Here is a 15,896-nt window from a genome sequence, read left to right on the forward strand (position 1 = left end):
AGACTTTATGATTGTAAATGAGCGTTAAAAGTGGCTGATCTGCTCGGTGAAATATTTGACTGCATGTCACTGCATATCAAACAACTAAAACGATAAAACTAAAGTAATCTCCACTATGCTAAGTGAGCGCACTTCTTACTAAACAGCACATCATCGATGATGTAATCGTGCTCAGGCCCAAATGCAATGTCAATGCGGAACGTGTGCTTTGGCCTGGGTCAAGGCAATTGTGCATAGTGTGATGGGCCCTTAATATATAGTCGGACCAAACCCAATACTGGACCATTTTGTTTTGTACTGATGTCTTCCATTTAATTAGAGTCTTTATTGTGAAATATTTAATTAAAGTGTTCATTTAACCAAAAATGAAAATGATGTTATGAATTACTCACCCTTATGTTGTTCCAAGCCCCTGAGACCTTCGTTCCTCTTTGGAACACAAATTGAGATATTTTAGGTGAAATTTGAGAGCTCCCTCCTTCTCCATAGACAGCAAGGTTGAGAGGTTTGGCTTATTCCCTGTTTTTTTCAGGGGTCACCAAAGTGGAATAAACTGTCAATTAGTCTGGGATATGTTTGCACACCGGATACTCTTCCTGCTGCAACACAAACACAATCTCCAACACACTCTGGCCAATTTAGTTTATACAACTCACCTACGGCATGCCTTTGGACTGTGAGGGGAACCGGAGCACCCAAAGGAAACTTGAACCACTGACCTTCTTGCTGTGAGGCAACCATGCTAACAACTTAGCCACATTCCATCCATGTTCTAAAACAATTTATTATTTTTGCAAAAACTGTAGAAATGCCAAATGATGGTAGAGAAAGTCTACTGTTCACAAAAATAAAATAAAAAACATTTCAGGATCTGAGGTTCTATTTGAGTTCTTTACATCTATTTTTTACCAATTCAAGAAAAGTTCTCTGTTTCTTATTTATTCATTGCATGCTACATTTCTAAAACAAATTCTCTACTCCTTTTTTACTTCCAGTCACTAGACTATGAATCCAAAGCAGAGTACAACCTCATTGTAAAAGCGGAGAATGAAGTCAAACTTAAATCCCTTTACGAGCAAATACACAGTGCAACAGTCACCGTCAGAGTGATGAATGAAAACGAGGCTCCGATCTTCTATAAAAACCCAATTAAAGTCACTGTTCCTGAGTCTGTTGTTCCCGGCACAATCCTGGTCTCTGATATCGCTCATGATCCAGATCATGCCAAGCTAAGGTGAGGCGCATTTATCTGAAACATTTTATGAAGCCATAAAGGAAATGTTAATGTTTGTATATCCTTGTTAAAAAGAATATACAATCCTAACATACATCAAATGTTGTGTGTTTTTGTTCAGGTTTGAAATCATTCAGGATCCTGATGAGTGGCTTGCTATTGACCATTCAACTGGACAAATCATGGCCAAAAAAAACTTCAAAATACGGTCTCCTTTTGTCAGGAACAACATATATTCTGCTGTTGTGAAAGTCACAGATCAAGGTGAGTAACTTGGACCTGAAAACCAAAATGATCTAAGCTAAATAAAGCAACTGACAGACTACACTGTCACAAAATGATCAGTGTGGCTTTGTTTGGATAAAAAAGTGATCAGTCATCTTTCCCCAGATGCTGATGGCATCTCTGCAACAGCTACCCTGGAGGTGAATCTATGGGAGACCAATGATTATCCACCGTTGCTGATACCCCAGAGTGGGACTGTGTGCAGTGACCGGGATCGAGATAAACTGGGCCTACTGCTTAGTGCCTTGGATGAAGACATGTCCCCGCAAGCTGACCCCTTTACTTTTAACATTGCTGATCAAAATATGGCTGCCAACTGGACTATTATAACTCTCAATGGTAAAACATTTAAACCACAAACAAATTTTATGAATGAAAACAGCATGCACTGATGGCTTCCAACTCTGGTTCTGGTGTGCCCCCAATGGTACTACTTTATAGACCTCTCACTTGTCCAATATGCCAATTTCGGGTCTTTTCTAACAACTTGATGAGTAGATTCAAAATTCTGACATAAATTGAGCAGAGCTTGAGGTTATCCAAGGCAAGGGTAACCACTGGTTTAGGTTAGTGTGAAAGTTCATGCTGAGCGTGATTTTTTCTGGTAATATTGCTGGTGCATCATCATAGTCATAATTACATAATGAAGCCAATTGATCAGCATGGGCGTTCTGGTTGTACTGGTTAATCGAGAAAGTCTTGATTGACCCTTTATTGGGAATAGTAACTGTCTGGTTGAACATTTGTTCATAAGTTATCATTGAAGATAATTAACTTAGATTAAATTAACAAAAAATATTGGTCAGAAAATAGATTCTTAGAGTTCAAGTTTAAGGGTTAAGGTAGTCAAGAATCCAAGTGCAGATACAGACTGTGTTAAGCTGTCAATAGACATGCTTGTCAAGTCAAGTTGGGCTTACTTGTTATTTCACTACATGTGAGGACATACAGTGGAACGAAATGTTGTGTCTCACAGGACCCCAGTGCTAAATAAATAAACATAATCATAAATGTAAACGCAAAACTGGTCATAAGAGCAAATTGTAAAACCTATACATACTAACATATTAGAGTGGCAATCTAAGTATACCTATACTATAGTTAACTATACACATAACCTAAGACAGACTATGCATTCTTTATGTAAAATAAAAACAATGTTGTGCAAGATATTGTGCTAAAGAGGTATTTGAAATTGAAAACGTAAGTAGTGCAAGTAGTGATTTTTGGTACATTTATAAGTAAACAATGTTTACCTTATTGAGTACTTCTGTAATGTGAAGTGGACACTAAGAAAGGGGGTGCGGATCCAAATACAGGTTTATTGAAAATGGTCAGGCAAGCAACTGTCACAATCAGGAGCAAACAGATGTACACAGAGAATACAGAGTTGTGGTTGAATAACAGGCATTATGTCAATACAGGCAAGCAGCATGCAACATAAACAAACAAACAAAACAAAGCAAAGATCGGTACACAGAAGGACAAGGCAAGGAAAATGCGTCGAAATGTTAGACAGATAAACAAGACTCTTTATAGTCCTTGTAATCAGTCTTTGACAATTCTCCGGCTGTGTGTTTGCAATCAGTCAGGATCAGGAACCGCTGTGTGTGTGGTGTATGACTGGATCTTGTAGTCCATGACATGGCTGATTTGTAGTCTGTTAGCTATCCGTGTGTATACCAGTGATCTGCACAGGCTGAATCGCTGGTGATCATGACATCTTGTAAGATAGAGTGTAAGAAACATGTCCGGTGGACGTACAGTTTTATTTCACATAGCCATTTTCTGAACATGAGTAAACTTGGATATTGAGAGACAAAGCTGTTTTAGAGCAGGGTTCACTAAACTTGATCATGGAGCACCGATGTCCTGCAGATATTAACTCAACACACCTGTCTGGCAGTTTCAAGTATTCCTAGTAATGCCGAGGTCACACTAGAGTTTGAGCTTGTGAAATTCTGTCGTATGATTCTGGCAGTTTCATGTATTCCTAGCAATGCCGAGGTCACACTAGAGTTTGAGCTTGTGAAATTCTGTCGTATGATTCTGGCAGTTTCAAGTATTCCTAGTAATGCCGAGGTCACACTAGAGTTTGAGCTAATGAAATTCTGTCGTATGATGCTGTGAATAGGGGCAGGATTAAACAAGACGATCAGACATACAAAAAATGATTAGTCCATACTTTAAATTTCTGTACAGAGAGGTCATAAGTTGACCTTAAATTGGTCTTATGCAGTCACATGCAGGTCAGAGTTCACCAAGCTTGAACTATGCAACATAGCGAGCTGTGAAACTTGTTGCATGAGCTTGCGTTTCCGGACTGCCATATTTGCCTGCGTATGAATGGAAGTCAATGGGGAGAAAAGTGCAGTGTGACCACGGCTTAAGACCTTTATGATCTTGTTCAGGTGTGTTGATTAAGGTTGCAAATAAATTCTGCAGGACACCAGCCCTCCAAGACAGAGTATGGGGACAGCTATCATAGAGTAGTGTCCTTCTAAACTAAAGTGCTTCTTCGAAATAAAGGGTTCTTCGAAATAAAAGAATTTACTGATGGTGGTACTGGTAGACACTTTGCGGCCCTATGATTCTTTGTGAAGCGAAGTTGTTTGGTATCACACACAGTACTGAATTTGGAAAGCCTCCTTCCTATGCCATAATTTAGGGAAGACCATCTCCCTAGAGATTTACCTTCTTGCAGATTTGAGATGCAACTAATATTAAACACCTGCTTGTAATTATCAAGTTCTGTTCAGGTCCTAAATAATTGGTTCAGGTAGTTTGATCAGGGTTGGAGCTGAACTCTGCAAGAAGGTAGATCTCCAGGAACAAGATTGAGCACCCCTGCCTTAATGCTTTAGATCAAGGGTCTTAAACTCAATTCCTGGAGGGTTGCAGCTCTTCACAGTTTTGCACCAACCCCTTCAAACAGAGCTGATACAAGCTGTTCAAAGAGTCTCGAACACCTTGATTAGTTGGATCAGCTGTGTTTGATTAGGGTTGGAGCAAAACTGTGCTTTGTGCCCTCCAGAAATCCAATTTGAGACCCATGATATAAAAGCTGTCACTCCATAGGTTAAACCATATCGAAGGGATTAGGGCATGGGTCTCAAACTCAATTCCTGGAGAGCTGCAGCTCTGCAGTTTTGCTCCATACCTAATCAAACACAGCTGATCCAACTAACCAAGGTGTTCAAGACTACTAGACACTGTTAAACAGGTGTGATTCAGAAAAGATTGGAACTAAAATCTGCAGAGCTGCGGCCCTCCAGGAATTGAGTTTGAGACCCATGCTTTAAAAGCTGTCACTCATAGGGTAAACCATATCGAAGGGATTAGGGCATGGGTCTCAAACTCTAATCCTGGAGAGCTGCAGGAGAGCCTTCCAGGATTTGAGTTTGAGACCCCTGGATAAGACCATAAGGATAAGCTCTCCTGAATGGAATTCAGTGTCTGGTTCTTGGAAAGTTAGGACCAGTCTTAATCAAACTCAACTCCTCATAATTTTTAAATAATTAAAAACACCTTGACTATCTTGTTCTTGTATGTTTGATGTTGGTTGGAGCAAAGTTGTGTAGAGAAGTGGGCTACTATTCTTTAGTTCTCACCATAATCAAAAGCACCCAAAGAACCTAATTAAGGTGTTCAGGGTGTTCACAATTTAAAAAGTGGGATGCAGCAGGAGTAGCCTTCCAAGAACAGTATTGTCTACCTCTGCATAAGAAAGTTGGTATTGCTTACTTTCTAAGACCTTTTAAGTTTCTTTTCACTTCTGTTAACAGAGACACATGCAGTTCTCCAGCCTTTGGTAGACATAGAGAGAGGAGAATTCTCTATTCCTGTGGTTGTATCAGACTCAGGTTCCCCTTCCCTGTACTCCAGTGCTCTGGTCAACGTAACTGTGTGTCCCTGTGACAGTTTTGGTGACTGCAAGAGCATCACGGCAGCCATCTTTGGCTCCAAAATTGGAATAAGCTTCATTGCCCTTATGATTATAATAGGATGCATTGCTCTTCTGTTGGGTAAGTAGACAACAGATAAAATTAAATACACACTAATACACATATTTACACAACATGCCGTTCATTTAAAGTATCACATAAAGCACAGATTGTGCTTGATTTTTACTATAAAACTTGCTTTCCTCAGTTCTTCTTCTTCTCACTGTGGCTGTGAGGAGTTGCACAAGTCAGAACATTAGAAAAGGAGGAGGTCTGCTGGTCGGAGGATCTGACGATGACATCCGAGACAACGTCTTTCATTATGATGAGCAGGGAGGCGGAGAAGAGGATGAGGTAAGAGCATTGACACTACATTTAATAAAGCTATGGTAAAAAAATAAATAAAAAATTGAGAAATGTATTTGCAACAATTCCATGAAAGGAGCATTAAACATAGCTCCTGTCTGACTCAAAGCGTTAAATTTATCCTAGGGATTTCCTCCGGATGACATGTAGATCCTACTACAGCCTGATAGACTTGACAGATGTTGAAATTTTTAGCCCTCCTGTGAATTTGCTTGTCTGTTCCACATGTTTCTCAAATGTTGTATAGCTAAGCAAATATTTTTTTTACAGTATTTCCTATAATATTTTTTCTTTTGTAGAAAGTTTTGTTTGTTTTATTTCGGCGAGAACAAAAACAGTTTTTATTTCTATAACTGTTTTAAGGTCAGTATTATTAGCCCTCTTAAGCATATTTTTCGATTGTCAACCGAACAAACCATCATTATAAAATGATTTGCTTTATTACCCTAACTTGCTTAATTACTCTAGTTAAGCCTTTAAATTGCACTTCAGGCTGAATACGAGTATCTTGAAAAATATCAAAATATGTTATCATGGCAAAGATAAAAGAAATCAGTTATTATAAATGATTTATCAATATTATTATGTTTTAATGTGCTGAAAAAAAATCGGTCACACTTTACAATAGTTCATTAGTTAATGTTAATTAATGCATTTACTGAGATGAACAAACAATGAACAATACATTTACTACTGTATTTGTTCATGTTAGTTAACCTTAGTTAATGAGAGTGCAGTAGTTTATTGTTAGTTCATGTTAACTCAGTGCATTAACTAATGTTAACAAGCATGGACTTGAATGTTAATAATGCATTAGTAAATGTTCAATTATGATTAATAAATGCTGTACATGTGTTGTTCATGATTAGATCAAGTTAGTAAATGCATTAACTAATGAACCTTATTGTAAAGTGTTACCAAAAAATCTTATCTCTGTTAAACAGAAAATGGTTAAAAAAAAAACATTATATATGGCAAATAACATATATAAATCCTAGTGTTTAACATTTTGAATATTGGGGTTGGTGGTTTCATTTTTGCTTTGAGGTGAAATCTGTTGGAAACACTTAAAGCTGTTTCTGTCCAACAGGAGGCATTTAACATTGATTTTCTGAGGAGCCCCAGTGACATGCTTCCAGCCCCAGCTTCATTTTTCCCACAAGACTGTGGTTTGCCCAGAGGAAAACAACCTCTAAGGAAAGATGCACCCCATTACCTGCCTTCTCCTACATATCCACGCAAACCCTCTGGAGACCCAACCGACATAGAAGATTTCATCAATGTTGTAAGCAAAGCTTCTTAATAAGAAATCATGTTATACTTGTTGTTGAAAGCATGTTAATTTTTTATTTAATCAGGATTTTTTTTTTTTTTTAATAAATAATATTTCAAATGATGGAATGCTGAGATTATGCCAATCATAAACCAAACTGCTTTACATACATTCATAGTCCGGCAAATATTTGATATTTATTGTTACCTTTTATCATTTGTTATTTATCATTCCTTAGTGCTGTTTTAACTGTGCTGGAACCTCTAAAAAGAAGTGTGACTGGCTAAATCAGTAAATACCGTACTATGTAAAGGGACAGTACATGCAAAAATGTACAACAAAAAAAAAAGCTAAATATTTTATAACTAACTATTTACTTACACTCAAGTGGCTCCAAACCTTAAGGGAATTTCTTTTTTTCATAGAACACAAAAGAAAATATCATGAAGAAAGCTGAAAACCTGTAATCAATGACTTCCATATAGAAGAAAAATAAATAAATGGTTACAGGTTTCATAATTACGAAACATGATTACAAGCCGCTCGGAGTGATTACAAGTTAAAAACACACAATTAAACACATATTTTACAAACAACACAAATTTAGGCAACAATTGAAATCACACGTACATGTTATGATCCGGAGGAAGAAGAAACTGGACCATTTTAACTGTAACAGTTACTGTTGAAGTCTGACAAAGTCCCATACATAATAGTCTCTGCTTCTTCCTCTAAGAGCAAATGGCCAACGACTCCCACATTGCAGCGTAGGTTATTGGATCAAAAATCTGAATAATGACAGGACAAACACAGAACTAGGTTAGCTATGCTGTGGTATTGTTGTGAAAATGAACTTTAACCATTTATTCCCCTCAGATGAATCTGTTAGTGATCTCTATCTTTCTTTCATGATCCGTCCCGTGATCCTCCATGCTTTGCTAGTGTCTGAAGGGAAAGCGTGTTACATATTTGGTGATGTATCGCATCGACGCCGAGGAGTTCAGACAAAAGACCTAAACTCAACACGATTCATTTATTCGACTCAGTCGACCATTTCATTAAAGAATCAATAGCTTTAAACAGTCCACTTTCAGATTTAAACCTCAGCTGGATGTTTTCATTCACTTAGAGCTGTTACACTCTGCATGGAAGGTTATTTTCAAAAACCCTTTATTGGGGCTCTTTAAGGTGACATAGTTACAGTGTAAGTATTTATTTAACTACTTAGTAATATAAATGTATGTACCTACTATATAGTGGTGGTTAGAACGTGGGTTAAGATTAGGGTTAGTTACATGGAATTACAAATAATTCATTGTAAATACTATGGTAAGTGCATGGAATGACCACTCAAAAAAAATCTGGTTGTTACTCATTTAAAAAAGCTGAATCAACACAATTCTTGAGTTTTGTTGAGATAACACAATTGTGTTATGTTCAATTCACTTAAATTTGTAAAAACACTTAAGTTAACTATATCAATTTGTGTTGGGACAACCTAAAGGAATTGTGTGGAACCCAGCATTTCTTACACAGTTTCAAGAGTTCAGATGCAAAAACCTCTGTCTGAAATGTTCTTCTAAAAATAAGCATTTTTTCAGGCTCTTGTATGTAGGATCAGTAGTTTCACTTTTAGAGTAAAGAATAGCTTCTCTTCATTCTCTCACTGAAGGATTTTGCATCTGAACTCTTCATTTGAGCTTGTTTTGTGCTTCCCCTAAACAGGGCCTGGACGCTGCTGACAATGACCCGAATGTCCCACCATACGACACAGCTCTGATTTATGACTATGAGGGTGACGGTTCAGTAGCAGGCAGCCTGAGCTCCATCGCTTCCACAGGCTCAGATGGAGACCAGGACTACGACTACCTCAACGACTGGGGCCCGCGCTTTAAAAAACTGGCCAACATGTACGACCCACGTTAGACGCAAGAGCCGTTCAGATACTCTCCTGCTCGCAAGTCCTTCAAAACTTAGGATGAGGAGAGCTTTTACATAATTGATATTATAGAAAACAGAAGGGCTTTCTCTGTTCCCTAGTGATACGGTTTTGCTAAAGGTCATCGGTGTCAAAAAGAGAGACCACAAACACATTGTCTCTTTCCCTTTCCTTCATGGATCAGTGAACTGTTTCCACATGCTGATGTGACAGGTGCTTGCTGTGGGCCGTGAAAGCACCAACTGGAGGAAAGAAGTGTGCGTTATTGAATACTGATTAGTTATGGTGCAAAAAGACATGCCTTGTTTGTAAAAAAAAAAAAAAGCGTTGCATTGTTGAGGGATTATTTTAGCTGATGACCAATACATGAGGGATAAACGAAAAGCAAATTTCAGCAAAATTGATGTACTTATTCAGGCATATCCATGATTTTAAACCCATATGACTTTCTATAATCCTTAAAACCAGTTTTATATTTTGCTAAATTTCAGAGCTGTTCTTCTTTATAACAAATTGTGATAAGTATTCATATATGATGCATCCAGAACCATAGAGATGAGTTTGTTGTTGGAGACACCAAAGCACTTTGGGTTTATTAATTCAACACTAAAAAGTGGAAACCTACAATTGTTGATTCAAATTTAAGAGTGATTTCTGCATGATTTAAATATTTAAAATGTATCTATATGCAGCTATGGGACATAAATGAAACCACTTGGAAATACAAGGAGTAAAAAACATTATCATTTAGAGCAGTGTTTCTAAACCATGTTCCTGGAGGACCACCAGCTCTGCACATTTTCCATGTCTCCTTAAACAAGCACACCTGATTCAGATCATCGGCTCATTAGCAGAGACTGAAATCACCTGTAATGAGTGTTACAGACAAAAGAGACATCCAAAACATGCAGAGCGGGTGGTCCTCCAGGAACGTGGTTGAGAAACACTGATTTAGAGTATCCAGTTGGCGATAATAGCCTAGTGGTTAAGTGCACCAACATATAGCACCAAGTTCGATTCCCAGCTCAAGGTCCTATGCCGATCCTTCCCCTCTTTTTGCTTCCAATGCTTCGCTGTCTGTCCTCTAGTCCTTTCACAATAAAAGGTGAAAAAACCCTAAAAAAATAATTATAGAGTTTCTTGAAGGTAAAATTTGGCATTGTATGCTCTAAAAATACATTTAAAAATGTCTAAAAGCATTGGATCAATGGTCATTTTATGATTCCAATGACAATGATCTTATTTTGATTCTTGAAGGCAATGCCATTGGATCAAAACTTCTGTATCCATATACACTCAACAAATTACTTATGTCATTTCAAAACCAGTAAGCCTCTGTCCATGGGACATATGTCAACATACTTTTATTAAAGTCTGTAAGGTTTCTGTCCGTCCCGAGAAAGTCCATTCACCCAAAATGCAAGCACTTGAGAGGAAATGCAAGCACAAAGGAAATTATTAATAAAATATAGTTTAATAAAATTCAATAAATAGAATTTAGAATTAATAAAAATTATTAATAAAACAATTATATAATATAAATATAAATGTATAATATAAAATAGATCTTTACAAACTGAACAATTTAATTCTCAAAATCTTTTAAGATAAAAGATAAAATAATAATTTCACATATTATTTGGCTTAAAAAAATTCTACAATTTAGTTTTTTAACATTTTGTTTTTGTTTTTAATTTTACAGCATGTCCACTGTAGATCACCACAGGACCATTTTAGTCCGAAACGACCACCACTCAGACAACAGAACTGTGCAGAATATGCCTGTAAAGGGATATTAATCCAAAATTAATGTAACAAAAACAAAACAAAAGCTATTTTTTTCCTTTTGAATTAAAATTCCTGAAACTGTTTAATCTGAAAGAGAGATGAACTCAAAAAAAAAAGAATTGATGTTTATCCAAAACAAATTTTACATAAAGCAATTTAAAACTGGTTGTCATTCTCTAATTGTCTCTAATTCTCTAATTGTCTGATTGTCACACTCTAAATCAGAGTCTCCTTCAGCTATTTTATGAAGAATCCTCTCTGCTTCAGTTCTGCCTCCTACAACATGCAGTCATTAATTACATTAAGATGGTCCTGGTAACCACTATAGTTGGCATTTAAAAAAGGATGATATTTTGAAACACAAACAAGTTAACAGCTTTGAAAGCTAACTGTATTGCTCCTGACACTTTAATAAAAATATATATATATATATAATAATAATAGTAAAAACATTTAAAAAGCTTAATTTTACATACCTTTAAATCTGCTTTTTTTGTATGTCGGCCATTTTGGATGCAGTGTAAGAAGTTGTTTCTAGCATGTCAGCCAATCAAATGACATACCACTTGAAAACCCAGGATGTCCTCTGAACAGTACAACAGGACTTGACAGAGTAGCTCAAAAAATTCAAAGAAAATTCATGAAAACTCAATGTCCACTACAGAGGACACATGTCAACGGGTGGGGTCTCAGAAAAATATGACATCACTGATCACCAAACAATGTTCACAGCATTCTGATGATTAGGTCACATTAGCTCAAGGCTACTTACCTTGTCCCTCCAAGATTTTGCGAATCTAATGATTATTGTTCAAAAAATAAAAATAAAATAAAAACGTACACAATTTGTTTGTATTTTCAAGGCAGATCTCACATTGTATTGTCTGAAATGTAGATAATTTGTACAAAAATAATAGAATTTTATTCATGCAAAAAAAACAACAACTTATTTTTAAAATTACATGTGCCTCCAAACCCCACACCTAAACCCAATCCTCATTGGGAAATGAGCAAATTATGCTAAAATATTCAAATGAGACCATATAAATTTATGAGAAATAACTACTTAATCAGGCGATGCAGTGGCGCAGTAAGAAGTGCTGTCGCCTCACAGGAAGAAGGTCGCTGGTTCAAACCTCGGCTGGGTCAGTTGGCGCTTCTGTATAGAGTTTGCATGTTCTCCCTGCGTTTGCGTGGGTTTCCTCCGGGTGCTCCGGTTTACCCCACAGTCCAAAGAAATGTGGTACAGGTGAATTGGGTAGGCTAAATTGGCCGTAGTGTATGTATGTGTGAATGAGTGTGTATGGGTTTCCCAATAATGGGTTGCGGCTGGAAGGGCATCCGCTGTGTAAAACAAATGCTGGATAAATTGGTGGATAATTCCATTGTGGCGAAACCCAGATTAATAAAGCGACTAAGCCGAAAAGAAAATAAATGACTGAAAGAACTACTTAATCAAAAAGCCTTGTGATTGTGTTGATTTTTTTTACAGGAAACACAAGAATTAAAGCAAATAATGGCATATGTTTTAAACAACCAGTCATTTTAGGCAAAAAATAATTATAAAAAATATCTGCTTAGCGTGCGATAACAAAAGAGGGTCATTTTGTGTCACGACGCCAGCATGTCTGAAATTCCATAAGCACCAATGAAGTTTGTTCTCACATGACAAGCAGGTAGGCTTAGTTTATATTTGCTAAAACAGAAAAGATTAGATATTATTATATGTATTTTGGGTGAACAGATTGGCAATGGAGGGTTGTTGGTGGTTCATTTCACTGTGGCAACCTTTGATGAATAAAGGGACTAAGCAGAAGGAAAATTAATGAATGAATGATGTATCTTTTATATATTTATTTACATATAAAATCAAACCCTTATAAACAATTCAATTCTAAATCCTTGTGTGCTGTGCATCTGCCACGTCTTTGCGTATTGCAAACAAGCAATAATAGACTAGATAAATTGTGGATGTGTTAAGTAGTCTACTTTTGTGTTGATTTTCATTTGACTTTTTGAAAACCTCTTCGATATGCCCTTGATGTGAGGAGAAGAACAGCTTGGAAATTCTGCTACTCATTTCCTAGTGTGTTTTAATGGAAGAAAATCATATCACTTTTTTTTAAACTCACTGATTATTCAGGAATGTTTATATTTTGGATTGTTTGATAAAATTACTATAGTTTTGATCATATATATATATATATATATATATATATATATATATATATATATATATATATATATATATATATATGACTAGTATATTGTGTAATATATTTGCTTGTATTTTTGTTTAAATTGCAATTTAACCTCCAAAGTAAACCCAAGACATTAAAGGAGCCTTAATTTTAGTATTAATTTTATATTCAGAATATGATCAGTATGTCAAACGTGTGGTGCTTATAAATGTATATATACTGTATGTTTTGCCTTCCTCTGGAAGGTTTTTCATAATGCCTGTTATGATTATGTGTTTCAATATTGAGCTTCATGGTTCAGTTTTTAATATTTATTTCATAAGAATTTGAGAAATGTTGTATTGTCTTTACAGTTTTAAATAAAATAATAAAATGGTTCCACTGTGTAGCTTAATAGATGGTGATTCAGTTTGTAGTAATTGTTTTGTAATGAAATATGGGTATCCCAAGGCATAGTAAAATAATAAGTGATCAATATATGGAAAGGACATACCGTGAACCTCAGACACCATTGTTTACTCGTTATCATGTAAATTCCACAAGTGTAAAACCACAGCTGGCCAATCAGAAGACAAAACAAACTGTGACGAGACTCACAGGCCATGCCTTTTCCATTTGCATGTATGCCTACTTTAGGTCATTCATCCGGACCTGACGTCATCAAGAGATCACAGACTCATATGTAACTCTAAGATCATTAATATGGACGCCTCAGACTGCATTTGATAAGTAACAACAGTTTCTAGTGAGAAAACAATGGTAGTTTCTCTCCATTAGTTATTTAAAGCCTATATTTAACTTACTAAGTATGTGGGACTTTTATTTTGAAAATGCAACTCCAGATTGTTAACTGTGTGTTATTTGGCAACACTAGGCATGTTTAAACTTGGGTCAGGATCCAAAATGCAAGATTTACTGATTATGTGTTTATTCAGCTATAAGGTGTTTAATTGTATGCTTTGTTAATTGATTGTGTTTATAGAAAAATTTGATGAGTATGTTTCAACAAACACATGTAGACTGCTGAATCATGTCAGATCACTTAGCTCAACTGTCTGGTCTTTTTTCTTCTAGTCTGTTTTCTTTGATATTATAGCTTTAAAATACAACACTATACATCTCTATCAGTCTTTTTTTATCAAGTTTAATTATAGTTTAGCCTTTATCCACAACAGATCATACTTTGGTTTTGGGGATCTTTGACAACAGGCTGATATGCATGCAAGGTCAAAAAACACTTTCATTGTCTAATAATGTGCATTTATTTTTACCTACTTATCCCAACGACTCCCATATGATAATTTGTCTTTGTGTCATGATCAGTACCATGATCTCCCACTCTCCGCTAGTGTTTGAAGTCACATTTTATCTGATCCAGCACTTCATATTTGGTGATGTGTCGATATCAATGCGTTCAGGCAAAAAATCCAAACCCAACACAATTAATTTATTCAACTCTGAGTCGACTGAATAGAATCAATAGTTTTAAACACAGTGCACTTTCAGATTTAAACCTTAGCTGGATGTTTTCATTCACCTAGTGCTGTTACACACTGCGTAGAAGACAAAACAGAATTATTACTTATTGGGCCTAAAACCTGTACGCAGCAGATCTCACAACTCAACCTGCAATTAGAGGGATACAAAGTTAGCGTTAGCTACACAATAAAAAGATCTGGGTGTTATATTAGACAGTAATTTAACTTTTAAAAATCATATTTCCCATGTCACAAAAACTGCCTTTTTTCATCTGAGAAATATCGCTAAATTATATGCTATCCATCTCAAATGCAGAAAAGCTATGCTTTTGTGACTTCTATTGGATTACTGTAATGCTGTTTGCTGACTGCCCAGCATCCTCTTTTAACAAAGTTGAGTTGGTACAAAATGCAGCTGCCAGAGTTATCAGGTCTAGAAAATATGATAATTTCACCCCAATTTTATCCTCCTTACACTGGCTGCCTGTTAAGTTTCGTATTGATTTTAAAATATTGCTTCTTACCTATAAAGCTTCAAATAATCTAGCTCCTGTTTATCTAACCAACCTTCTGTCTCGCTACAATCCAACCAGCTCTTTAAGATCTCAAAACTAAGGGCTTCAGGTAGTACCTAAAATAGCAAAGTCGAGTAAAGAAGGTCAAGCCTTCTCATTTATGGCTCATGAACTCTGGAATAGCGTTCCTGATAATGTCAGAGGCTCGGACACACTCTTGCAGTTCAAAACTAGATTAAAGGCCTATCTTTTTATGATACATGACTGTGCTCCACTCTTCTGTGCTCACATTTATATACAATATGAACAGCAGCTACGCTAATTATTCTCTTTAATCTCTATTTTCACCTGGGGATACTCATTCTGATGCCCTCAGACTACACAGCGCCACTGATTCAATCAAAGACCAGCTTCAGTGCTTGGACTTTCAGTAGTGATTATTAACCCACACTGAACTTAAACACTGAAAACTGGACTGACGCTGTTTCAATTCACTATGATCTTCTATGCGAAGCTGCTTTGACACAATTTACATTGTAAAATGGCTGTACAAAAAAAAAAGTGTTCAAAACCCATAATAGGGGCCCTTTAACGTTACTCTGATTGGGTTTATATTGGTCAATGTGAAGCATAAATAGCGCGCGCGTGCGTGTCAGAGTAGAGCTCATTAACACAACACAATCCATATATGGTCAATTATGGACCTTCTGATTCTAGGAGTATTTTATGGAGTAATAAATAAGCATAAAAACAGTTTCTGAAGATTTTTTGAACTTACCATAAACCTACTACTTTAATATCATAGAAAAACTTAACTTTTAAACCAATAAAATAGTAAAATAAATCTCATTGCTCAATATAAACACAGTAAAA

The 15,896-nt window shown here is 36.2% G+C and overlaps 1 protein-coding gene across 1 annotated transcript in view; it reads left to right on the top strand.

The window, feature by feature from the left end:
* cdh15 (cadherin 15, type 1, M-cadherin (myotubule)) overlaps positions 1 to 9,365 on the top strand; it is a 46,587-nt gene extending 37,222 nt beyond the window's left edge. Inside the window, 7 exon segments of the mRNA NM_212606.2 lie at positions 996 to 1,234; positions 1,356 to 1,498; positions 1,625 to 1,858; positions 5,305 to 5,544; positions 5,672 to 5,817; positions 6,920 to 7,114; positions 8,828 to 9,365. Coding sequence (NP_997771.2) covers positions 996 to 1,234; positions 1,356 to 1,498; positions 1,625 to 1,858; positions 5,305 to 5,544; positions 5,672 to 5,817; positions 6,920 to 7,114; positions 8,828 to 9,028 — 1,398 coding nt within the window. The 3' untranslated portion in view covers positions 9,029 to 9,365.
* Positions 9,366 to 15,896: the final 6,531 nt, after the last annotated feature.

This window comes from Danio rerio, chromosome 7 (assembly GCF_049306965.1).
Source record: "Danio rerio strain Tuebingen ecotype United States chromosome 7, GRCz12tu, whole genome shotgun sequence".
Classification (NCBI taxonomy): domain Eukaryota; kingdom Metazoa; phylum Chordata; class Actinopteri; order Cypriniformes; family Danionidae; genus Danio; species Danio rerio.